General features: G+C 37.5%; 2 protein-coding genes across 11 annotated transcripts in view; both read right to left on the reverse strand.

Annotated features, from left to right (window-relative positions):
* The window catches only part of LOC309634446 (uncharacterized protein), a 284447-nt gene that overhangs the window by 207020 nt on the left and 50130 nt on the right, over positions 1-27297 (reverse strand). The window lies entirely within an intron of this gene.
* Positions 92-25535, reverse strand: NTMT2 (N-terminal Xaa-Pro-Lys N-methyltransferase 2). Its single transcript, XM_082406300.1, is given in 5 exon segments — positions 92-2463; positions 3243-3492; positions 8789-8871; positions 8874-8915; positions 18815-25535. Coding segments are annotated over 5 exon segments (837 nt in total). The 5' UTR covers positions 18969-25535; the 3' UTR covers positions 92-2155.

Raw genomic sequence — 27297 nt, forward strand, 5'->3', positions numbered from 1 at the left:
AGAATCATTTTGAGACCTTACAAAAATACAAGTTATTTGATCCCATTTCACAGAATCAAACTCTCACAGAGACAGAGCCTGGGAATCTCTATTTCATAAAAACTGCCCAAAGGATCCTGGGGCAGTTGGACTATGGACAGAATTTGTAAACTAATGTAGATTGTCACTTATAATACAACAGAGATGTGTTGATAAACGTCAGCAATGTGTATGGCTTACTGAATTAGATTGAAGATGGCTGGAGTAGGTCTCACTCCAAATGTCTTCTTTCTACAGCATTAGAAGACCAAAACAATCAGCCCCGTACTTGGAACCTCAAGATCTTTCCCTTGTTCTTTGAATAACATGTCCAGACCTTCACATGACCTATTAGGCAGCATGATTTGGCTCCGATGGCTTCACCTCTCAAGCTACTATTCCCTTTACCTTGTACTAATTATTAACTTGTTATAGAGAGGGGATGTTGATACATTTACTCACCAGTTTCTACCTTCTCAATTAAATTACAGATAGATATGGTTTGGGGAAACTTTGTGAAACAATAAAGATCTGGAAATTTTCTAAGGAGAATGGAAAATGATTTGATTTAGGATGCGAAAAAGGACTGTGGCTCAACCTCAAAGACTCAACCTGAGTTAAAGATCATATATCCATATTCATAGGACAATTCAGTTATTTCCTCCTTAAGGAGCCGAGGAGCAGAGAAAATGGACAATTTTGTCAATCAGCATGTGAGTACTGGCAAAGCACAAAGTCAAGAAGTAAGAGAATAAGGGTGCTCATGTAAAAGAAGCAGAAAATTCCTGGGATGGGCCAAAAAGGAAGATTCAGTTAATTTGCTCCAAGACACAAAGGATGAAAACATGAGTACCCTTGTTTTGTCATACTACTCAGTCTGTTTGGTAATGATCCCCCATTTTATTTAATTCTGGTCTCTGGCTTCTCCGCCAATGGTTCTAACTCACATTCTGTTACGTTACCCTAGAGCATTGTGAATAACACACTGCAGCTGGAAGGTGCCAGTGGCAGAGTAAGTGACATAATTTTCCAGGACATAAATGAAGCTACCTAGGTAAGGTTATATCACGGTAGTAAATGTTTTATAATAATTGTTTTCCTCCTAAGTTAGAGATATGACTTACAAACATGATTTTTATGGTGATAGCATATCCATACAATAGACTTTCTTTACTTAAATAGATTGCATTTCATAGAAGACTCGATATATATCAAAACACAAATATGTCCTTCACGTGAAGATATTAGAGTGTTTTAAATAGAGTAGCTGTTATATTTAAACATTCTGCTAATAAAAATTAATTACATTTTTGTTTTTGAAAGATTTTAGATTATTTTTAATTAAACCAATGCCTTAAATTAATCCAGTTAGTTCAATTTTCAGGTTTATCATTTCGTTTCTCTTTCCAATGTACAGTCATATCAGTCAAGGAAACAGGAGCAGCTGCAATGAAGCAAGTTGTGTTGGAAGCCAATGGCTAAAATTAGATTATCAATGACATTTACTTATATGTTCACAGCTGAAATTTCAAGGGTAAAACATTTTCTCCTGAAAGGAGACACTTCCCCATCACTGAAACGCAGACTTTTGTTATCAAATTATATCCATATTACATCACTGGGTGGTGAAACTGACCCAAAATAGAAAGTGAAACCATAGTCTTTTTTTCTGCTAAAGCTAAAGACAAAATTAAGTAATGGAATTGTTTTTATAAGATTATTTTGACGGGTGCCTTCTTAATTAGGGGGAGATTTTTATCTAGAGAAGTAGTATTCCCAAGGAGGAAGGAAGTATAATGTATCTAGCAGGAGGGCAGAGAAAGGTGGTCTAGGCTTTACCCCACTCACCCTAAACTACTCTATAATGCAAATCTTCAGAGACCAAGGCAGTTTAGATTTTGTGAACGTTGCTCCCTTTTCTGTTTTTTGTGTACACTTGTACAGTTTAGCAGTTTTTCCAGATGTCACTTTTCATTTCTCTTTTGGAAAATCCACAGAGTGTGTGCATGTTCTTACATAATTAGTGGCAACATGTACATATTACATCAGTCATTTCCAAACATGCTGCAGTCCCTTCCCTTCACTCCTACGTGAATTACAAGGGGCACCTCAGACGAGAACACCTCTTCCCAAAGCACTACTGTGCAATGCCGCCGTTCACTCCCACTGCTGGTCTGGAGTGTCCATCGCTACGCAGTGCAAACATCCACACTGGGATGCACTGCTCTGGAGAGCCGTCCTGCTTCTCCTGGCCCAGCACCACCAGCCCACTCTTCCTAATGAGGCTCTGGAGGACGTCCATATCCCGAGTCACACTGCTGTCAGACAGATGGAAGATGCAGCCCTCCCGAGCCACATTGTCCTTCAGTAGGATGATGCCGTTTTCTTTCAGGCCATCTCGGCACCGGGAAAGAAATGCAAGAAGGTCTTTAACGGTCAGGTACCCTACAGGTGAGGCCAAGTAAAAGGGGGAACGGGATGAAAGGGTGGGTGGGGAAGGAGGTGAGTAGGAAAGATGGACTGACCACAAGGCTACAAATCAGGAGCTCATTTGTTCACTCATTCATGAGTTATTTAATAGCCTGAATTGTTTTGCTGCAGGAGGCTTTGAGAATTTAGATAAGAGGACAGGTATCTTCTTTGAGGTGAATCAGTGTACGCTCTATAAAATAGATATTATCCTAGCTAGTCTATCTACCTCCCAGGCACAAGATAATCTATTGCTCATCCCTTGGGTTCCCTCCATGTCCCCTGTACCGCCTAACTCTGTCATCATTCCTCTGTGTCTCACACACACACACACACACACACACACACACTCAGACCAAAATCCAATTCACTGCTGTCTCATTTCCTGGGAATTTAAATCTAAGAAAGTCTAGTTTTGCCAGTAAACGGGGATAGACTCTTTTTGTCCCCACTTTTTAAAGTTTTTCAAATATTTAGGTTTCTTCTATGATTTAGGTTGGTCCAAAGGCACTCCATCCCTAAGGATGGGAATTGTCAAGCTTGTTCAGAGGATGTTATGGGAGAAATCTGGAGGACCAGAGCTTTGGGGGAGTTCCCATGATACCTAAGGCTAGCTAACTGTTCTAAGCACAACTATAGCCAGATCTCCCTTTGTGTCCTTGTTCCGCCTCCACAAATCCTCCAATCAGCCCCATGTGTTGTCTTCTCTATCTGGAAAGGGGAGAATGGCAGATGCAATGCCATGCAGGACTAACCAGAGACCCACTGAATCCAGATGACATCGTATCTCCCCAGTGGGGGTGTGAATTCCTGCAGACTGTAGCAGTGGTAGCTTTCTACCTTGTCCCCTTTGACCTGCAGGCAGTTCTGTGCCTCGAGGAGGAACGATTCCATTATGTCCACCAGTTCCACAGTGTTGAAAACCAGCAACAGGACATGCTTGTTGACCCTTCCTATCCCAGAGCCACAATCCAGGGCACAGTCTGACCCAGCTCTCCCAGGCCCCTGCAGAAAGGTACCTTGTGGAATACTTCAGGAAGAGACAGTCACCCTGAGTTTGGACACTCAATTACCTCTTTAAATAAACTTTATTTGGGTCAATTTCATATAATTAAATGTACTATTTTAAGTATACCATTCAATGAGTTTGGACAAATGTATACAGGCACGTAAACACTACCACAATCAAGTTATAAAATATTCAATGACTTTTTTCCAAAAAAATCCAAACATGTCTAGTTTTTGCCTTCTTTATTTTATTCAAATATAGGTCTTTCAAAGAATTTCAAAATAGGATTTTAGAAAATAATGTCTTAAGTTTGAAAACTGAGTAATTTTCTCTAAGATAAATGGGCCTTTGAAAGCCCTATGAAAATAGAACTTTGTTCACTGTAAATCTGGGTCAAACCCACAGCTAAATGGACCTGCACCATAGCTTACTGCCTTGTTAAAAAAAGAGAGAGCAAAGCAGTGAGAGTCTTTCAGAGTTTTAAAATTACTTTTCAAATTCATGCAATGAAAACATTTCAATTCATACTGAGCTGGATAATTGAAATTTTATTTTTTTCAGAACTGATTTTGGGGGCTCTGAATTATCTACTATTCTTGTGTGGAAGATAATTTTTAAGACTTGAGCTGAGGAAATGCAAACTGTTCCATTCTCAGGCCAGGATTTTACTTCAAACTCAGCCTCAATGGCACACAGCACATTCATGAGGATAAAAGGTGGTTGCAGCAAAGTCTCCTTGTCTCTTTTCATGCTAAAAATTGTTTTCTGCTTTTATACCAGAAGCTACATGATCTACTGGGCACAAAAGCCCTGAAATTTTTTTAAAGTAAATCTCTGCATTAAATTAACTGAGGGTGAAAGATGAATAGGGGGTGGAGATAGGAGGAAATCAGCCAATAAAAACGTTCTCAAACTTGCTTCTATAAAGTAATATACACATATACATATATACATATATGTGTACATGACCAGTATATGTCTATGATATGTATATGTGTATATATGTGTATGTGCATATATACATATATATGTATATATATGGATATGTGTGTGTGTATGTGTATATATATATATATATATATATATATATATATATATAAGATTCAGCTGGTCTAAATTATTTGGTCACAGTTGGGATGGCTGCTGAATAGGTTTTGTGCTAGAAATTACAGTAACAAGATATTTGAAGTTGTCAATCAAAATCTTAAGGAGAAAGTCTACTCTTGATTTCTCAGGACCTAAGGGTTTAAAAAAAAAAAATTGGCTAATGATCAAAAGGTGAAGTTTAAGCAGAAGGAAACATCAGAAACGCTGCTTTCCAGTCCACTCAAAAGGCCTTCCTTACAGCAAGAACAAAGAAGGACAAAAAGTGAAGTAATTGTAGCTTCTTTTCAGAGGAAATAATAATAATCACGATTTATTGACTGCTTGTGTGTAGCAAGCTCTTTGCATCCATAATAACTATAGTAATCAAAAAGTCCCACAAGATAATGATTATTCTCCAGTTTGGAGATGAGGACCCTTAGACTTTCTTAATATCACCCAGCTAATGGCAGAACTAGAAATTGAACAGTGAACTGTGTGAATCCAAAGCCAGTTCTACCTTAGGGCTGTCACCTCGAGTGCCACAACTCTGATTCCCTTGGTAGTAGCTGTCTAATGTTATGTTGAAGAGAATTCTAAGGCTTCATTCAGACTTATCAGGAAGAGGTCTATGATTGATTAGTTATGTCTGCCTTGACTATGGGAAGGGGAAGTGTTAGTACATGTGCCATTTGTTTGCCATTCCTAGTTACAATATGCTACATCCCTCATTCAGATATTATAATTTAAACTAAGCTAATTCATTAAAAGGCCTAGGCTAAAGTTTTATGTTATGAAGGCCATAAAAGTAGCATCTTTTAAATAAATTTATAACATAAACAAGATGGAGGGAAATATAGGGAAATTATTTTAAGCTACTGAAAATGACTTTAGTAGAAATCTGTGTGCTCAACTAGAGATTCTCATTATAATTTTTCCTTATCATTATTTGGCCCTAAAGCCTCTACTGATCATGTTGCTCACATTATTATAGCAAGTGGTTTTAAAAACTGAACCATGGGACAATAAAACAGAGACAACAGAGATCTATGCCAGAGGATTTCAAGAAGGTTATAACAGCTTAACTCCTTTTTCTCAATGAACAAATAACTATGAAGCTGTCCTGGTTAAAGTGAGGCAGGGCCTCACCCACTCAGCCTTTCTATCATTCTCCCAATAAGCCCTTGAAGGATCTCAGCAAAACCCTGGAGTTTTAAAACCATTCATGTCTAATCTCCCTACTTTTTCAGACAAAGAAACTGAGGCCCAAAGAGGTGAAATATTTGCAATAGAACTTTCTTGAAAATGCGCATCCTCTGATGTGCATTTTTCACCAACTTAGACGTGTGATATCTGACCACAGTTATCCTTGAAACAAGTTATTTACAAATACAAAAGATGCCTTTCACTCAAATCCTGAGCACCTTAGCCCTTCGCCACTACTGCCTAGCTCTCTTTATTGCATATCACTCCACATGGTTGGCACTACCTCTCATATCCTGGCACCACGTTTATTCCTCTGTCTCTCATTCACATGCAGCACCTCTGAGAAGGGACATTTAAAGGCTGATCTTGGGAACGACAACTCTAGCCTCTTGGATACCATGGCTGCCCACTACTGTGGTTGGATTGAAATTTGATAATCTTCCATGAATGTGACCAGAACTACATACAATGTGTGATTTCAAAACAAGACGTTTTGTTATTTTCATTTATTATCCTATCTTCATATTTATGGATTCATATAAGAGAGTAAAATATTCTTAGAAATTTCATTTTCATTTTGATTCTGCCTATGTATTTTGTTTTGAAGAATATTATTTTACCTTCTCTCCATTGGAGTTTAAAACTAAAATGAAAGTGCTAAATGCCACTTTATAAAAACCATGAAATACAAGTTAGCCCCAAATTTTTTAGTCATCCAATCTCTGAGAAATGTCAAGAGATAAATATCATCAAATACCGATGACTTTTTGTAAATTTCTGCTTTCCCCAATAGAAAGCTAGAAGTAAGGAATGTTATCAGCTATGCCATTGACATCATCTTGGTATCATTTGTTTATTTGCTAAAGTAAGCACATTTGCAACAAGTTTAAACACCTTTTCCCACTGTCCCATGTCACTAAGTGTTGAAAGGAAAGAAAAACTTTAAATTAAACAATCTGTCTTTTCCCAGTTGACACAAGGATAAATCATGTCAGGTACTCATATTCCCTAACTCCTTGTATCTTGACCTGGATACTAATTTAGCATATTATTAAGGTCAAAGTACCAAAATATCATTTCTTTAAAAAGACTGTGTTTGTACTTAGTTAGAGGTCACAGCTTCACAATGAGCCTAGTCTACTAAGAAGGACTCCTTATATTTGTTTGAAAAGAGCAGGCTGCTCTTTTCCAACATAAATATGCAAGCACAAGGCTGTTTCCTTTCCCGGGTCCATGGGCGTGTGTATGGGCTCTGTCTGACCAGCATCCCTGTGGTCAGCTTGGCATTCCACATGGAGTGACAAGACAGCTGGATTACTAACTAAGCTTCTGAAATGCATTGGGATCAAAGTCAGCCTCACCATGAGGCGAGCAGGAGGGATTGCTCTTGGCCAGACTGGAGGAGAGTTGAGGTCTGTGGTCCACACACACACACACACACACACACAAAGCAGGGATTTTTCTGCTTCATGAGACAAATGGAAAAAATATGTTGTGGATAAGAGCAGGGAGTATGGTGTCAGACAGACCTTGCCAGGCATAAGTCCCAGCTCTGTCTCTTACCAACTGTGTAACCTTGAAAACTTTCTTAACCTCTCCAAGCCTCAGTTTCCACAACTGTGAAAACAAGAAGTGATAATAGTACTTACCTCACAGAATTATTATGAAGAGTAAATAAGACAGTGCTTCTAAACTGACTATCTCAGAAAAAGTGCTCAGTGAAATCAGTCAGCAACACTCATTTAAAAATATTCCAGGTTAACCTGACCTAGAAATAGCCCCAGCCAACACCCCTAGCTCCATAGTCCTTTATGGCCACAGCTGATGTCCACGTTGGCCCAATGGGTGCTCCATCCTGATCCTTTTTTCTATACTCAGGCAAAGGGTGCTCCAGGGAATTTGGATGTGAAGTGAACCTCACTTCAGCACTAGGGATATTATTAATGTTATGTTTCTAAATAGGTTGACAACATAACCCCAAATATTCATAATATTCTTAATGTTTCCTTCATTAGAATAAAATGGACTCCAAATTTCAAATGAATGACTTCATAGTGATTTGGAACAAAACCTATTTGCTGGGTAGGACTTTGTTCTCAGTAGAACCAACAACAGCTTTATTGTGTGGGTTAAGTCTATTCTAACAACTGAATGAAGCTCCTTAAAATACAATGAATGCATTTTATGAAAGTTTGTTATTAGTAGTAGTAGCAATAAATTAGATTTATTGGGCAATAATTATGTGCACTAAAGTAAGCACTTGACTTATATTATCTCATTTGAGCTTCACATTATCCTATGAGGTGAGTTCTGTGGTTATGCCCTAGTCACAGGTGAAAAATTGAGGTTTAAGAGCATTTAAGGAATAAGCCCAAGGTTGCTTATACAGTAAGAAGAACTGTAATGACTCTAGAGCCCAAGATTTTGGCCCCTACAGTATATGATCCATCTTCATATGGCGTGGAAGTAAGGAAGTGGAGTTTCACCCAACACCAAGTCTACAAAGGGATCACATTCTTTCAAGGCAATGTCTCAACTATGTATAGAATAATATAAAGAGATTCTACTATACTCAACACTTTTAGACTGAACATAAGCTTGCATTTCCTTACAACATTGAATTTTTATTACAGGGACTCAAAAAATCACCCCAAAATCCAAAATGGCATGATCTCTGATCAATCATCTGGGTATCAACTGTTTATCTATGAGACTCTGAAAGAGAAGTCTTCTTAATCCGCTAATTGTAATATTAACACTGCCAGTTCACCTTCCCCTGTAGCATAAGAAATTAGCTGGTGCTAGGAGGGTGAAATGCCAAGTGGGACAAACCAGTCATTTAATGTGACCTATCCTTTCTGAACATCTTAAAACAGGCTTTCACACTAAACTCTTGGCTGAGCCATATGGCTTTAATATGACTTAAGCAACAACACAGAAGCATGTGAGCTCAATGTTTGCAAGGACTTTGCCTCCTCATCAAACTGCAGTTGGATAACTCACCCCAACAAATTTCCTAAGAAATTCCCGAGAGGCCTGGATATCTGGGTTGGACAGTTCAATGAAATTTCCCATCATACCCTCTGTATCTCACCATTGATGACTTGACTTGTTAAAGCATACAATTTCACTGCAAATAAAATATTATTAATATTTATCAGTATTTAAATGGAAGAACAAGTTTATTCTTATCATGCATTGAATTTCCTCTTAGAAGCCTGCAAATTTGTGCGGTGGAAGAAAGGGTATTAGTTTGATGTCAGAAGATCTGGGTTTGAGTTCTGGCTCAGAGACTTACTTGCTATGTAACCTTGGGTAAAGTTCTTAACTCCTATGATCTTCAGGTATCTCATGCATAAATCACAATCATGTGACATTTTCATGATTTAATAACACTAGAGTTTAATTTTTAAAATAGCTTGTCACTGTATTAAAAAAAGCTGAACAGTGTTTGCTACAGTAGAATAAATAATGTCGCAAGTTTCAAAGTAAGTTTTACCTTTGACTTCCAAATATTTTATGAGAATTTAATCACTAATCTTTACTTCTAATCACGAGGTAGATTAGGCATAGCTATTTTTTCATCTCTTTTTTTTAATGCAACTCATACCCAAATATCTCTTTGTACCAACGTTACAGAAAATGTGCTTGAGCTCTATCTTCTGAAAATAAAATAATAAAAAGAAATATAATATTTATTGAGCAACTATTCTGTACCAGGTAGTGTACTAGGCATATTCACATATACTATGTCATTTCATTATTTCAGGTATTTTAAGACATTTATTTTTAGAAAAACGTGTGTTCTACTTCTGAGGGGTAAATGAGTATGCATTTAGTGTGTTTTTTAAACCAAAAGGCACACTTGCAGATATAAAATATTTTCATTAGAGGATATTCAGAAGGAAATGATAGAAAGTGAGATAAAAGGGAGAAACTTATGGTTCAAGATTGTAGGCTGAATACATGCATTTGTCCTCCCTGCTCCCCAGTACTCCCCAAGAATCGTTTTAATAAACTCAACCTTTAACAGTGAAGAAAATGAGAAGGGGCCACTAATGGATTCATGATTTCAACAAATTTCTGGAAGACGAAAAACAGATAAAGCAGATGGAACAGAGCTAAAGAATTTACAGCTCAGGATAGTTGCAAAAGGAAGTAAGAGTTAATTAAAAAAAAAAAAATCTGCCTACAGGCCAGCTGGTGAGGTGACCAATGCACTCCCCACAAAAGTGACAAGCAGCACAGCTATAATCCTAGGGAGGGTAAATATGTCTCTTCTCTAAAAAAAAGGGAAAAAAATTAATTAAGTGCCTTAGGAGAACTAGACCAGTTAGCGTTGGAATCCTAGAACACTACTCATTCTGGCATATAGAGGATTCCAAGTACCTCATTTGCTCATACTCAGAGTCTGGCAAGATCTACCGGCAAATGTAGAGCTTCTTGTCATCTTTTCTATTCAGTGGAGAAGTATGTAACAGAGGAAACCTTCTCTATTACCTAAAATCATTGACCCTCTCCTTCATTTCTAACTATGGATAAACAATGATTTCCAAACACATCGGGGCAAAATGGCAGTCTGAAAAACAAAGATACAGATAGACAATCAAAACTGACCCCAAAGGAAATAGAAATAATCCAGAAAATGAATGAGAATTTAAACCAAAACTACACAAAAACTTACATCCTTGAAGAGGTATGAGAACAGGTGCATCCATAAATCGAAGATGTCAAGAAAATGATAATTTAAAGAATCATAAAGAATTCTTAGAAATTAAAATTTTGATTACCAAACACTTTGGAATATAACATTGAGTAAATTTTCAGGACATAAAGGAAAAGATAGATATGGAAAACAGAAGTAAAAAGATTAGAGCTATAAAGACTTAATTCATGTACTTCCCTGGCGGCGCAGTGGTTAAGAATCCGCCTGCCAATGCAGGGGACACGGGTTCGAGCCTGGTCCGGGAAGATCCCACATGCCGTGGAGCAACTAAGCCTGTGTGCCACAACTACTGAGCCTGCACTCTAGAGCCCGTGAGCCACAACTACTGAACCCGCACACCACAGCTACTGAAGCCTGCACGCCTAGAGCCTGTGCTCTGCAATAAGAGAAGCCACCACAATGAGAAGCCCACGCACCACAACAAAGAGTAGGCCCCGCTCACCGCAACTAGAGAAAGCCCGCATGCAGCAATGAAAACCCAGCGCAGCCAAAAAAATATAAATAAATAAATAAAAGTTGTATGAGTTGAAAGTGCTAAATACATTCCATCAGTGCTCAGAATTCAATGAAAAGAATGAGCTATAATCAAAAAGAAAATTTGAAAAATATTTTTTAAAAAAAGACAATTCAGAAGACCCAACATCAAGCTAATTAGGATTCTCAAAAACAGAAAATGGAGGGAAGAAAATTATTACAGAAATAATAGAAAAAATTTCCCAGAGCTGAAAGAGACTATATGGTCCAAAAGTACTGAGCAGTATGGATTTAAAAATACTAATAATTAAATAAAAGTCACATTTATACATATCCTTAGGAAATTTCAAATCACAAAGAGTAATGAGAAGATCATTAAGTTATTTAGAGGGAAATAGTTTGTTGACCTTCAAGTAGGGTTGCCAGATTTAACAAATAAAAATACAGGACACACAATTAGTTTTGAATTTTAGATAATCAATGGATAACCTATTAGTATAAATACACTTGAAATATCACACATTGCATGGGACATACTTATACTAAAAAATTGTTTGTTGATTATCTTAAATTTAAATTTAGCCGGCCTTTTATATTTTATCTGGCAACCCTATGTTCAAAGAACTAGAATCAGGTGTATAACACAGATCTCATCAGAAACCCTGGAAAACAGTGGAGCAGTGTCATCAATATTCTGAGGGAAAATTATTTTGAGGCTAAAATTTGTTACCATTCAAATGGTGAAAGAATATTTACCTCCCATGGATTCATTCTTCAGATGTTTTTTGAAGCTATATTCCAGCTCAATGAGGGTTAAAATCAAGAGAAGATATACAATGAAAGACAATGAAATTAACCCAGGAATCCAATGAAAAGAAATTCCAAAATGACAGATATTATTATCAGATCTAGAAAGAAATCAGTTTATATTACAACAGAAAACATAGGCTTTAAAAAAATATCTTCAGGAAGTAGAATGAACTGGATTCTGGGTAATAGATAGTAGGTAAGAAGTAGGGAGACATTAGTGATATTCTTAGGAAGACATATTTTTAACCTCAATCAACAAAAATAAAAGACAGTTGAAAGTTCTAAGTAAAATATACAACAGTATAAAAATGTTACAATCAGGATATGAAGCAAACCAAAATATGACATAATTTTATGTAGAAGGAGTATAAGAAAAGACAATCTATTTAACCTTAACTAGGAACATTTTTCTTCAGGTAAACCAATTGTGACATTGGACTAATGCACTACTTGGCTTTGAATTGAACAATGGTTACATAATCCCAAATTTTGATTCTAAAAGTTAAAAATCCAGTAAACACTACTACTATCCATTTTAGTATGCTTCATCTGTGGAGTTAAGTCAGTATTTCCCAATTTGAAAACACTGGATGTGGCCAACATTTGGACCCTTGAATGATCATGAATTTGCTAAAAGGGGTACAGGAATCAGTTCCCATGTACTTTATTTTCTAGAGACTAACAATGTTATATACTATATCTCCCATATATATTAAACAACAATAATAGATTGTCATTTTAAAAATACAAATCTTTTAAAACTATTAATAATATATAGATTTTTTGACATTTTATACTCAAGTTAGTTACTGATTGAGAAAATAAAACATTAAAGGGAGCATCCTCATGTTCAAAAACATTGGAAACCACTGACCTACACCAGTCCCCCTTCCCTAGTACTTGGTAAAGTGTTGTGTAAACAGGTAGCTCAAGAAATGCTGATAATTTCAACAGGGATGACAAAAATTAATCATTGCCATGCCAAAAACATGACTGTTCCAAATTCTTCTGTTATGTCTCAGAAAACCAGGCTAGGAAATCACAGCTTACAAAGTCTTTCCAGAGTTGAATGCTTCTTGGGATCACAGGCAAGCCACAGCCCAGTACTGTCTCGTTGATCCAACCAAAGCAGAAAAACAGCCACACTCATCATCACCTGGTTAAGTCAACAAGTTGGTGGAGTTTATTAAAACCCTTAATCTGGAAATGGGAATGGTCCATTATGCCAGCAACATTTAGACTACAAGTGAATGTCAAGCTCAGCAGGGGTCAGACTCAATAGGTACGTTTTTATGGTTATGGGCTTGTCACCTAATTGACAGGAACATTTCACTAAAAAGATATATGAGGTGTAATGGCCAGCCCCAGGTTCTCCCTTCTTGATAGCTCCTGCAATGGTGCCAGTTGATTCAGATAATGTTATCAGTCATCAGCCTGTGCCTTTTTATTATAGAAATACATCTAGTGGCTTATTCTTGCATGATTGCAACGTTTTTATGAAACTTGGGGTAGTCTAAGACGGAGGCTAGACACTCTATTAGTTCTTGATATAATATGGTACTTATTTCTTGACCTACGTTAAGAGCTGAACTCCCAAGGACCTTCCAATGGCTTACTTGTTACAAAAAGAAAAATAAAGTACATGTGAATTTGCCCTGAAGAAGAACAAAGATCTTGTGAACTCTCTAAGAAAAATTTTGTTGAGAGATAAGTGTCTATGTTTGCTGAGTACCTTTTTTTTCTTCTTCTTTTTTTTAATAGTTAGATATAACTATTTTAGACTTCATTCCAAACGTTAGACCTGTTTGTCAACTGAAAATTGACCTGGGAGTCTTCAGAGGATACGTAGGCTAGATTTAAATGGTAAGTTTGAAATGATCGGAGATAGAATATTGAATCAAGTTAGTCTATAAGAGAAAAGAAAGTCCAACTAGAAGATGCCCTTATGAAGTGTAAGATCTTCCATAAAAGAGATTTGTAGGTGATGATGTCTCATTTTAGCCATTAAAGAAGTAATGGTAAAAATTTAAGGAAGGAAGGAAGGGAGGGAGGGAGGGAGGAAGGAAAGAAGGAAGGGAGGAAAGAAGGAAGGGAGGAAGGAAGGAAAATGTACCTAGGCACAATGGAATATTACTCAGTCATAAAAGGAAGAAAATCCTGCCATTTGTGACAACATGGATGGACTTTGTGGGCATTATACTAGGTGACATAAATCAGAGAAAGATAAATAATGTATGATCTTACTTACATATGGAATCTAAAAAAAACTAAAGTCATATCTGTGTTTTCACCAACAGGAAAGGGTAGGAAGTGGGATTTTATCAATGTTCCTGGTAGAATCCAAGGGTCTGTGTGTGCCAGAATGCTAGAAAGTCATCATTAACAAGTCTCAGAATTACCCTGAGAGGCCCTCTAGGTTTTATTTCTTCCCTGCATGCTTTAGGTGTCTGGTGATTCTTGCCTCTAAAATAATGCACTGCCTACCCTGAAAGTTTTAGTGGGTTGTTTCTTTCCAACTGAGAGCTATTTCAGTTTTTCCTAAATTCTTTTCAGCCTTCAACACAAATAACGTAAGCAGAGGTGGGAAAGGAGGGAAAATACACTTTCCCCTCTTTAGCAAGAATGTACTCAAGCTCCCACCACACATCACATCCCCTGCCCACTTGGCTGAGTGTCTTCCTAACTCTCTATTCCAACTTGAGTGTTCTACCTGACCCACTGTCAAATTTGAAGAGGTCAGAATTCAGGTGAAGATACTGGGGACAGAGTTTTCATGGTGAGATTTTGCATCAGAAGAGTCAGAAGCTGATTCAGCAGTCACCACGCCTCCTCTGCACCTCTGCAGCATCCTGTAGTGGTCTCTACCACGATTTCCACATTCCACAAAAATTATCTGTGTGGGTCTCTCTCCTACGCTAAACTCTCAGGATAAAGCTCTATTTTATTTTCCTTGTAACCCTAGGACTTACAATTACGCTTAACACATAGCAGGCCTCCTTTAAATGTTCACTGAATAAAGGAATATTGTCTAGCTTTTCGTTCTTTGAATAATACACAGGTTCAGCAAAGTAGTGAATGGCTATAAGGAAAAACCAGCATAATCACAAATAAGTCACACTTTTTGCAGTTTACGAAAAACTATAGGAGGATATATCTTCTCTCCTAAATAGGCATACCCAAATAATAAAAAATATTAACTATCGCTGATCAAATATGTATATATGTGCTACATATGCTAAGCATTTATATCTAACTGAATATGTAAGATAAATGTGATTATCTACAGAAGAAAACAGGGCATCAAGAGGTTAACTAAACTGCCAGTGAGTGACACAACTGGGATTTAAACCTAGGTCTATTTAAATCCAAAACTCATATTTCATCCATCTAACACTGTGTATCTGAAAGTCTGCTAAATAAAGGGAAATTATCTGGTTCTTCATTTCTTTAAAGTGAAAAAATGATCTCACAGCATTTGTACTGCAAAGGTAACAATAAACGTTTGGAAAACGTATCACTGTACAATAAGTTGTGCAGCAATGCCTACCACAGGGATGAAATCAATTTGAAAAATGCCAAAAGTTGTATGCTGAGTTTCATTTGGAAGTTCCAAGTGTATTATAGGAAATGTTTTTATTAATTCTAGTTTTTAATTGCGATGGCAAAGGCATGGCCATTGTTCTCAATTTCCTCCTCAGAGCCTAATTCTTCTAAAAAGGGGTAAGTGAAGGGGGGTTGGTTACTAACCATTAGTGGGTACCTCCTATGTGCCAGGCCTTATGCTAGGCACTCTCACGTCATCTCTTCACACTCTGATCCTCACAACGACGCTACAAAACTGGGATTGTAATCATCATTTTATAGGTAAGTAATGAGAAAATCAGAAAGATTTAGTAACTTACTCAATATTACACAGAAATGAAGTGTCACAGCCAGGCCCTAACCCAAACCTATTTAAATGCAAAGCCTTAAGTCAGAAAGAGAAAAACAAATACCGTATGCTAACACATGTACATGGAATCTAAAAATAAAAGTGGTTTTGAAGAACCTGGGTGCAGGACAGGAATAAAGATGCAGACATAGTGAATGAACTTGAGGACACAGGGAGGGGGAAGGGTAAGCTGGGATGAAGTGAGAGAGTGGCATGGACATATGTACACTACCAAATGTACAATAGATAGCTAGTGGGAAGCAGCCGCATAGCACAGGGAGATCAGCTCAATGCTCTGTGACCATCAGAGGGGTGGGATAGGGAGAGTGGGAGGGAGACGCAAGAGGGAGGGGATGTGGGGATATATGTATACGTATAGCTGATTCACTTTGTTATACAGCAGCAACTAACACAACAATGTAAAGCAATTATACTCCAATAAAGATGTTAAAAATAAACAAATAAACAAACAAACAAATAAATGCAAAGCCTTTGTTCCTTTTGCTAAACCACGTGGAACTATTGTTCTAAATGTGAAGTTAAACTAAGTCTTTAACAATGTCCAGGAGTAACAGATTCTTGCTCAATATATAACTAATAAATATTTGCTGACTTCTATGTACTAGAAATATGCTGTGGATAGTGCTAGAAGAATTACTGAGGTGTAATTATATGAACATCTCCAGTTGGGCCATATATAGGCCCCTGCATACACTGGTATACAAACTGGAGATTTATATGAATTGTTTTCCTATTCCACTTCTGATTTGTTCACAAACAGCCACCTTTGGAAAATTCGTTCACTCCAAGCCTCCAACTGAATTTGGGCTGGTAACACTAGAGTATATGAACCTACTCACTGGCTGCCCATCTTGTTGATTATCTCAGTAGAAAGCCAGTGCTCCTCATAGACTATGCTTTGTATTCCTGTCAATTCAAAGAAATGTGGTAAAACTTATATGGGTCTTCTCATTAGTCAAGTTGCCATTTACATTGGGAGGCAGCATGATTCTGTGGTTAAAAAAGACAGACCATGGAGCTAGACTGCCTGGATTCTAATCCTGCTCTACACTCGCTACCACAGGCTCTTTGGCAAGTTACTTACTTCCTCTGTTCCTCAGATATAGGGTGGAGAAAATAACGGCACCACCTAATAGAGATGGTGTGAGGATTAACTGAGATACTATATGTAAACCACTGAGAATAGCAATAAGCTTGTTCCCATTTCTGTGTGAAGACCTGTTGTATTCAATGGCATAGCTAAGTTTTCCACTGGAAATTTTGAATATGCATGCTCTTGCTTCTCCATGAATCACTGAGGCTAGCCGGGGATATTTCAGCAAATGTCCCCATGACTGAATGTCACTGCACGGTGTGCTGGCGTGAGACTGGCTGCCTGACACAGGCAGTTGGAGGGAGGAAGGAAGGAAGGAAGGAATCAAAGAGTCCGGTTAGCCACTGTTCTTCCCATAACTACCCCAAACAACAAACTCTCTGTGCAGACTCTACAGTAGGGTTCCCCAACCTTTTAAAAGAAGGGCTTTATTTTCATTTCTATGACGTCTTGAAATCATCAGGAGGAGGGGAAGCCAACTCTAAAACACCTCAGTGGGGCTGAGTTTTGTTTCCAAACTGAAAAGACTAATATCCACCGCAGCCTGAAAACTCCCATATAGCAAATTAAGCTTATCATCTTCGGTAATGCCTGTTCTAAGGAAGGCTACGTGGTGACTTTAAAAGAGATCTGACTCTAAGGAAGGAGATAAAAAGCTAATGCTTCCTGAGCGTTGGCTAGTTTCACATATATAATTGCATTTAATCCTCCGACAGCCCCACAGTTTTGAGGAAAATGATGCTCAGAGACTTTGCTTTGGTATCTAGATGAGACCTATCTAGATTAGATCTCATCATCTCTGAATTTTCTTTTCCTCACTTGAAAAAATAAGATAGGGGGCAAGAGTGAGAAGGTGGGTGGAAAAATAACAACACCCTATCTATCTCATAGCGTGGCTGTGAGGATCAAATAGAGTCATGAATGAGAAATTTTTATAAGAAATATATATAAATATAAGATGAAAGTATTTGTATGTCTAGAGTGAAAGATTCCCTTCAGAAATGGACTTACAGAAAGAGACTTTGGTGAACTGCTAACATAGTTTTGAAGGCAATACAAAGAATTATGTAGCTCCTTTCACGTCTGGAAACCCTGGCCACATCAAGTGTACAATGGGGCTTTCAGCAACCTTAACAAAGCAGACTGGGGCTGATACACACTGTTCCTGCTTTCATGGGGGGAAAATATAAATCAAAGGGAGATACTTTACTCCTTAATCGCAAGTTATTTCCTCTTCAGTGTTGTTAAGAGTGCCCTGAGGTAACCATTTTCACAGAGGCTGAGAAAAGTGGTGTAGACAAACCAGATAAGCTTTTTATTGCCCTATTGTCCAATTCCCTGAAAACTAGAGGAAATAACTAAAATGGAGACAGACTGCAGCCCAGTTTTTTTCTTAATATTCAAAGACCAAACTAAAATCTGCTCCTTTTAAGCCCTTGGACTATTATTGTAATTTAGAAAGGCCAGAAAGGATTATGTGGAGTGTGTGCTCATGCATACAAACACACACACACACTCACACACACACACTCACACCAACAACCTTCATCTATTATTGTTTAGCCTTTTTAAAAAATTCTTTGTTGATATGCTTCTGTATTAATATTCTCATCTTTGAGTTACCTAATTTGCCCACCTCTAAATTTTTGCAAATATTAAAAATGTCCTTCCAAGCTCAAGAAATTAATTTCTATAATCCTGATACTCAGGCAACCAACACCCAGAGAAGCAAGTCACCCATGTCTGAGGTGCATGGAAGTCCCAAAATAGAGGCTTGTCCTGCCAGGCAATACCTGATCTTTGCACTTTCCATAAAAGAATGCCATTGAAACATTTAAGCCCACTGACATTGGTTGTGTGTCCTTTTTATCCGAAAAGTGTCCTTGTTCTAATGCCTTTTGCAAGAGCCCCACAATCTCACACAGTTGCCCCAGTCATTTCTTGTCCCTTATCTAGTAGCTCTGACTCACTTACCCAGGGGAATATTTTCCAGCAGGTAGAGATAGCTCTGAAAGAAGTCATTGCAAATGGTTTTGTGAAGAATAAAGAACATGCTATGTCGACAGAGTTCATCATTGGTCTTCTGCCTGTGGGATCTGAAGGCAAAGTGGGCTCCCAGGTGGGCCATGGTGAAAGGGGATAATAGTTATCCCTACAGAAGAAGGAAGCTTGCCTGGCTGTTTCTTTGAATTAACTTTCTCTTCCTACATGAACTTGAAACTACCATTTTAAACCAGCCCCTGTCCATCTGTATCAGGAGAGGTGTCATGGGGTTTGGGGGGAGGGGCGGCAGACACGGGGAGGTCAGACACTTGGCACATCTACCGTCTGCTTGCTTGGCTGACACCACTCCAAGCCAACAGGTGCTAACTAAAGATGAAAACAGGCTGAGTGAGATCCTGCTTCATCCAGGAAAAAGCACGCCTCCCTCCTTTAGCTGCCACTTCAAACAGGCAGGAGCACAGCCGGCTAACAAACACCCTGAATATTTGCTTTAATTTGATTCCTAAATTGGAATAGCCTAATTTCCATTTCAAAGAGTTGTGAATATTTTGCATGAGATCCAGTTCCCTGATTTCCATCACTCCTCCTGGAATGCCATATCCTCAAGTTACAAGGACCCTTCAAAGTCATCTTAGCTACCCACACTTCTTTCATCAGTACAATTTTGCCCAAATCATTTCATAGAGATGGATGTGTGTTTCCCATTTTTAAGGATCTTCAAGAGACACAATTATATGAAAGCCTGTTCTGATGTTAAATACCCTTCTCTGTCACCAAACTCTTCCATCTAGCTTGCTCTAAACAATACCTAGTCGTGTAAGCCTGTTTCTTCCTCTCTGCCTATAATGGATATGATTTTCCTCATAAGTACTCATCTGCTTTCTGTACTGGGTATCTTCTGATTGTCCCTCCAAGTCTGCTCTCCACTCTTCCCACATTACTGTGTGCAACTGGAGACTGGACTGTATTGACAACATCAGTGAACTTCCTTGCCTTCTGGCTTCTGGTTGAGTTCTGCCAATGGGTAGTGCCAGCAGGAGGCTGGAGGAGAGTGATTCAATGTACTTATTCCCCTGGCACCTTCCCTGCAGAGATGCCATAGGCTGACTGCTTCCTATGGGGAAAAGTCATAGCCCCTGTCCAGGGGTCTTCTCATACAAATATCCTCTCCTAGTTCTGATATCTGCTCCCTCCTCATGCTGCTTCAGGCCTCGGGGGAGTGACACACCAAGCTGTCACAAACCCTGGAATAACATACTATTCCTTGTAATTTCTCAATACTTAACTTACCACACCTTTTTAAATAGTCCCTTTATTAAGCTGGCTCAAATTCTCAATTTGTGGATGTCATACGTTTCCTGTAGGGATAACAACTACCCTTTTAACCCTCCAATACTCTTAACAGGAAAATCCTTAAGAACTCATACTCTTTTGACCCCATACCATGTGCAACCACTGACTACCCAGTGTCCCTGAAAACACATGTACACACCCACATACACACAAATGCACACTTTAGGGTAGGCAGCTTCTAAGATGGCCCCATAGATCCCCAACTTCTGCATGATATTCACACCTCTGTGTCCTCTTTCCTGAGAAAGGGCTAGACTTACTGACTCACTTCTAAAGAATAAAATATGGTGGAAGTGACAGAATGTCACTTCCAAGATTAGGTTATAAAAAGACTGTCTTGGGCATTTTCTTTTGCTTTCTTGCTTGCTTGCTTGCTCTGAGGGAAGCCAGCTGCCTGTTGTGAGCTGCCCTAAGGAGAGGCCTACATGGCAAGGAACTGCCTCAGTGCAACAGCCCAGGTAAAGCTAAATTCTACCAACAACCATGAGTGAGCTTGGAAGATCTTTCCCCAGCAACCTGATAAAAGACATTGAGGCAGCTAAGCCACACTCAGGTTACTGACTCAGAAATAAATCCTTCTTCGAAGCAGCTAAATTTTGGAATTTGTTACAATGCAGCTAAGGGAGAGCTAATTCACACATCGTCAGTGGAATTTTTTAAGATTTGGAATCTAACCATGATCTTTCTTTTAGTTTAATTTATGTGTTAATCTTTTAGTGGGAAAGGAAGTAAGGATTCCATTTGATTGATTCTGACTTACTGTTTTTCATTTTCCTGTGCTTCTATATTTCCATTTCCCCCTCTCCCTACCTCAAGGGGCAGCCACTCAATTTCGGTGGGATTGTTCCCATCCTTGGCTTCAGGAAGTACCTAAATTGCAATCCAAGTTATCCATTTTCCCCTTACCACAGTGTGTGGTTCATGGATGGGTACACCATCCTGTACTGAGCCAATGAACACATGGTGTTCCCCCAGCTCCAGTTTTCATTTGGAAGTGGGCACATTATCTAAATCTGTTATTAATGCCAGCTTGAGTTGGGTTTTCTGTGCTAGCAATATGGAATCTCATCTAACACAAATACCATCGTGCCTCATTTTTACTCAATTCTGATGAGGTTGGAGATAAAGTAGATGATATTAAACAGAACAGGGAAACTTCAAGTAAGACTATTTCATGGTGTTAAGAGGAAGGCTCTTAACTACAGTTAAACATATTTGACTAAGTTAGAAACTCATTTCCACCACTTACATACTTGGCAAACTTGACAAATTCTTAGCCTTTCTGAGCCTCACTTTCCTCTTCTGTAATATGACGGTAATGATAATAGTATATACCTCATATGATAGCTGTGAGAACTAAATATACTCCATGTAAAACACCTCAGTGCCTGGCACACAGTCCATGTTCAGTAAGTGCGAGCTATTATCATTATAGTCTTTGGAAGAAAGCTGATAAGTTATAGGTCCTAAAAACACTTTCTGTCTGTCTGGCTCTTTTGGGGTTATATTCAATGTAGCATTGCCTCTTACTGTGAAATTTCACCATATATCCAGGAGACTTTTTTGCACTGTATGCATTTAAAAGTTGAAAAGAAAAGAAACCCAAATTAAATATGCTATTGGAATTTACTCATCATCCCTTCAGAATTTTCTGTTGTTGTAGGAAAAACTAAGCAACAGAAGAAGAAAATTCAGGGAACCTCCTTTGTTACTTGATCTGTCAATACATCTAACAGGAGGCAAGTTCTTAACTTCAACATCTTAGTAGTATTTTGATAACCTCTCATATGCTGAAAAGGTTAGGATGTATGGTCCTAGGAGAGAGACTGGCAATCACTGACTCCAGCTACCCAGTATTCTTTATTTGCAAGATATTGCAAGATATTGGCAAGTTTCTCCATTTTTTACAAAACTAATTTTCTTTCACTGTAAAATGGACGTTAATTACTTATGTTTCGAGAAGGATTAGTAAGTGTTCTAAGATCTCCATATTTCAGACCTATAATTCCTGTGTGGGAATGAAAGACAGATTGGCTTATACAAAATGCCTTTGTCAGCTTTTGTTTACCTCTGTAAGTCACATTAGGTTTTGCGACTATTTCTCATACTGCTATAGCTTGTACCAATTCCTGGTTCATTGCATTTATTTCCTTATGCAAATAATTTTTCTCTCCTGGCTGAAAAGCTCTATTTGCTAAAACCTCATACCACTCTTGACCATATTCATAGTAAGTGAATGAGGGTATGATATAGATCTCCAGTCTACCACAGGCATCCAGTTTCCAGGCAGGAAAGGAAAACAATGAATGTAGAGGAAAGAAATAAGACTATAGCAAAAGAATGTGGAAACTCTGAATTTATCCAGGTTGATTTGCCTTCTAACAAACAGCGGATTCCTTAGTGAGGAGTAAACCACTGTTAAACAATAAATTAGCATGGAGAGAGACTCAGAAGTAAGAAAGATAAAGAAAAAAAATTCGTAGAGGAAGTATACTCATTCAGTAGTATGATAAACTAAATATTTGGGGAAATCCAATCAATATAAAATACATATCAAATTAAAATTCTATAATACTTTAAACTGAAAATTCAACAGAGAAGATAAAGTAAAGATATTTTCAAATGAAGATAGAACTTACCATTCATAGAGGCTCACTGAAAGGAATAACTAAAAATATCTACTTCAGGAAGAAGGAAATTAAGACAGGGTGCTATTAGCATAAGAATAGCTAAAAAGATGACTAAAGCAGAATGCAGAGCCCCCAAACAAATCTATTCACATATGTTAAGTTGATATAAGACAGAGATAATATTGCAGTAGAAAAAAAGATACTTTCAATAAGACCCCTGATGTTGGCACAACTGGATCCCTACCTCACATCCTACACAAACCAACTCCAGGTAGATTGAAGACTTAAAGGTGGAAAGCACAATTCTAAAATTCTTTGAACAAGTTACAGGGAAACACATTTATGACACCAGGGTAAAAAAAAAGATATATTTTTTAAGATGCAAAATACAAAAACCATAAAGAAAGAGAGTTAATTAATTTGACTGAATTAATATTTGAATAATGAACTTCTGCCCATCAAACGAAACCATAAAGAAAGTGAAAAGTCAACCAACAGAAAGATAAATATTTGGAGCATTGATAATCAATAAAAATTTGTGTACTAAATATATGAATAGTTCCTATAAATAAATAACAATACAAATAATCCTACAGAAAAATGGAGAATAAGAAGTATATAGAGACATAGAAAACAAACTTATGGTTACCAAAGGAGAAAGGGAGGAGGGGAGGGATAAATTAGGAGTATGGGAGTGACAGATACAAACTACTATACATAAAATAGATAAGCAACAAGGATTTACTGTATAGCACAGGGACCTATATTCAATATCTTGTAATAACCTATAATGAAAAATAATCTGAAAAAAATATATATGCATATATATATAACTGAATCACTTTGCTGTATACCTGAAACTAACACAATATTGTTAATCAACTATATTGCAATTTTTAAAAAAGTATATAGAATTGGTGGTTAAAACAAGACTGAAATAAAAGTACCTGGATCAAGATTCCCAACTCCAACCCAGGGAAGTAGATCTAGAAGACTAAAACAACAGGCCAAAATCATCTAAATTAAATTTAGGATAAAATCAATGCATTTTATTGTATACAGGTTTTAATGAAAATTAGTGGTGAGAATACAGAATGAGTAATTATTGCTTGATAATCTCTATGTGTCTTTGTGCTAAAATGGGCATTTAAGTAGACTTTAAGCTTGGAATGAGACAGCAGTATGAAAAATAGGGCAAATAGGTTTCTATGAGCAAATCTTAAACAGACCACCAGCTCTCACTTCACCCTACACTGGTATAACCTCATATGAAGTGTTTGCCTCTTTCTTTATCCTGTTATGTTTAAGAAACAGGTACCCAATAAAGATTACCCCTGATTATAACTTGGAAGTCAGTAAGAGAGATTATTACCCTATATGTGCTTAGAATATATGGTACAAGAGGAAGTTTGGATGACTATTTTCATCTAGTGCGGTGCTTCATGTAGTACAGAAAGGCTGTCTGTCCATTGAGTTAATTAGATTCAAGGTCAACAATCAGATTTCCACTTAACGTCATTATTAAATAAAAATGGGGCTTGAGGTAAATGACCCGTTGCAGCTGAAGAAATATTTAAACTCATAATTTTCAGGTTAAGTCATTGAATTAAACAGACAGAAAGACTGAAGTAGCCCTTGAAGAACTCCTTCCTGCCGTACTGAGGAGGAGAGAATTCAACTGGGCTGCTTAGTTCTAATTAGGGTTTTGATTCCCCAAGAATTTAGATTAAAAAAATACATTTACATCTCTAACTAGGGGAATATGTCCTTGCCTAAAACATCTGTTTGGGTGTGTGTGTGTGTGTGTGTGTGTGTGTGTGTGTAGACTTTTTTCATTTCTCATTTATGTTAATTTAAGGAATTATAAAACATTCAACTTCATTTCAAATTCTCCTTTTAAAATATAACAAAGCTTGAGTTCACATAATTTCCATAATTTAATATTCCAATATGATTTTGGATTGATAAAAGTGCATACATAGAACACTATCTAGGTAAATTAATTTTTGTACATTTTCCCTAACCAAAAGATGTTAGGCAATTATTAATAAAAGAAAATCAAATTATCCTTCTTTTTTAATCTTACTTAAAGAATTAAGAAATATGATGAAGTGTCAGATTGATATCCTAATATTTCAGCTTTCCCTTCAGTGTATCAACCCTTATTTTCCATTTTAGTAGGAAGGCAAGTTGAGGGAGGAAGTAGAAATATGAGCTAGAATGTAAAGAGAATATGCCTTATCAATAGTACTAGGTCTTCGTAGATTCGGGCAGAGCATGATGAGGTGAACAAGTAAGTGGGCTCTGGCCTTCCCACCCTCACATTGGCCAGAGGAGCAGATTTTAATTTTAATATAGAATTCTACATAGACTTTCACTTGAAAACAGTGTTCTGCTCCCATCCCCTCCTTTCATCATGCTTCCCCTTTACCTGATATCCTGGTTCTTACTCAACTTGCCCTTGGCTTTCTCCTCAACAATGTTTTCATATGTATATGAGCCTCCATAATTACCCCATTGTGCATTTAGCAAGCTATATTTTGGGATAAATATTCTATTTACACTACCCTCTGATTTCAGCTGAAACTGAACATATATCACTACCAGATATAAATTTTTAAGAGGCCTAAGTAAAAGAATATGCTGTCCAATCCACAATATGTAATACAAAATAAAATTCCCTCTGTTCTGTCTCTTAATCTCAATCCCCACCCCACCCCTCCGTCTCTCTCTGTCTCTCTTTCTCTCCCCAAGCCACCCCACAAGCCTAGAAACTTGGACTCTTGATGTCCTTTGGATAACCCAGCATTGACGACAGAGTTTCTCAAAGTGTGAACCTCACACAATGAGCATCAAAAACTTCTGGGCTGTTTATTTTTTCCAACTAAAAGCTAGAAAAATAAGAGACTTTCTTCTCTGCCAAATTAAAATCAATTTAAATCAAATTAAAATCAAATTAAATCAAATTAAAATCAAATTAAATCAAATTAAACAGTTATACAAATACAGTTGGGAGCTCTTTCCTACCCCCATTGTTCTACTGCCTTTCTCAGAAAACACATGCCAATTTGAGGTATGTATCCATCCTATATAGGTGTTTGTATTTTCAGTATATATGTACATATTCATAAATTGTCTTGTTAATTTTTAAATGGACACAAGTTGGTATTCTGTAATTCACTTTACTCCGTCATCTATATGCTCTTGATATTTTATCCATGACATTACATATTCAGTGCACAAAGGGGAGAGGGGGAGCAAATACACACACATTCATTCATTTTAACTACAATATAGTGTTCTATCATATAACTGTACCACTTTTCATCTTTCCCTATTGATAAACATTTAGGTTGCTTCCACTCTCATACTTTACCAACATCCTTCTAAAATCCTCCTGGTGCATACGTGTGAGAGTTGCTCTAGACAGTATGCTCTGCTGGAATCTGTGGGTTGTAGACTATGTACTGCTTTAACTTTGCTACACATTCCAAAGCTGCTTTCCAATGTGGATACACACATTTATCCACCAGCAGTGTGAGACTTCAATTCCCCTATATTCTTCCTAAAATCTGCGATACGTTTTAAGTTTTGCTAATCTGTTTTTATGGGCATTTTACTGATAATACTAAGTAAACATTTATACAGCACCTAAATTATTCCAGGCATCGTTCTATGTATCTCTTTGAGAAGGTTCTTTTTTAAATTTCTTTTTTAAATTGACGCATAGAGAGGTTGTATAATATGCCCAAGGTCACACTGTTGATAAGTTGTAGAGTTGGAAGTTTGAACCCGGGTAGCCTAGCTCAAAAGTGCATTCTCTTAGCCTCTGCACCATTTAATCATTATTCAAGAGAGCTGCCTGTAAAATGGGGGAAAAAATGGCTTTAAAAATCTGTCATATTATCAGTAAAGTAGCAAGAAAGTCTTATTGTTGCAATTTTCCATCTCAAATTATTTCGATGAGGCTCTTCTGTAGGAGAAGAAAAGAAATATCTTCAATTGTGCAAGCTGCACCAGGCCCTGGGAAAGCAGACATGAAATGGTTGAGATGGCCAAAAGTTGTCACTGGGGACTAGGGATTAGAACCTGGTCAAAGCAGCAAATAAAAAAAATTTTAAAAGCTCTTAAAGGAACCTGACAAGGGAAGCTTAAATCTTATTTAAAGGGTTGGGTTGTACTAAGCCTTGAAAAATTCAATCCTCTGGAGGACTATATCTCACTAAGAAAGCTCCATGTAAGTTTATCATGTATCCAACACCTAGACATTGGGCCTTGGAGACCACTAGGATAATATTTCCTCTGGATTAGCACTGAAGCTTGGAAGTGACATTCGTACGAGGCATACTTTAAACTCTAGGGCTTTTCTGATTACAAAATGATAATTCTGAGGGGAAAAAAGTGCTTACTGCAGAGAGAAGTTGCCATGATTTATATGTCTTGGACAATCTTCCTTTTTCACACAGAGTA

This window comes from Balaenoptera borealis (assembly GCF_965194805.1).
Source record: "Balaenoptera borealis genome assembly, chromosome: 1".
Taxonomy (NCBI): domain Eukaryota; kingdom Metazoa; phylum Chordata; class Mammalia; order Artiodactyla; family Balaenopteridae; genus Balaenoptera; species Balaenoptera borealis.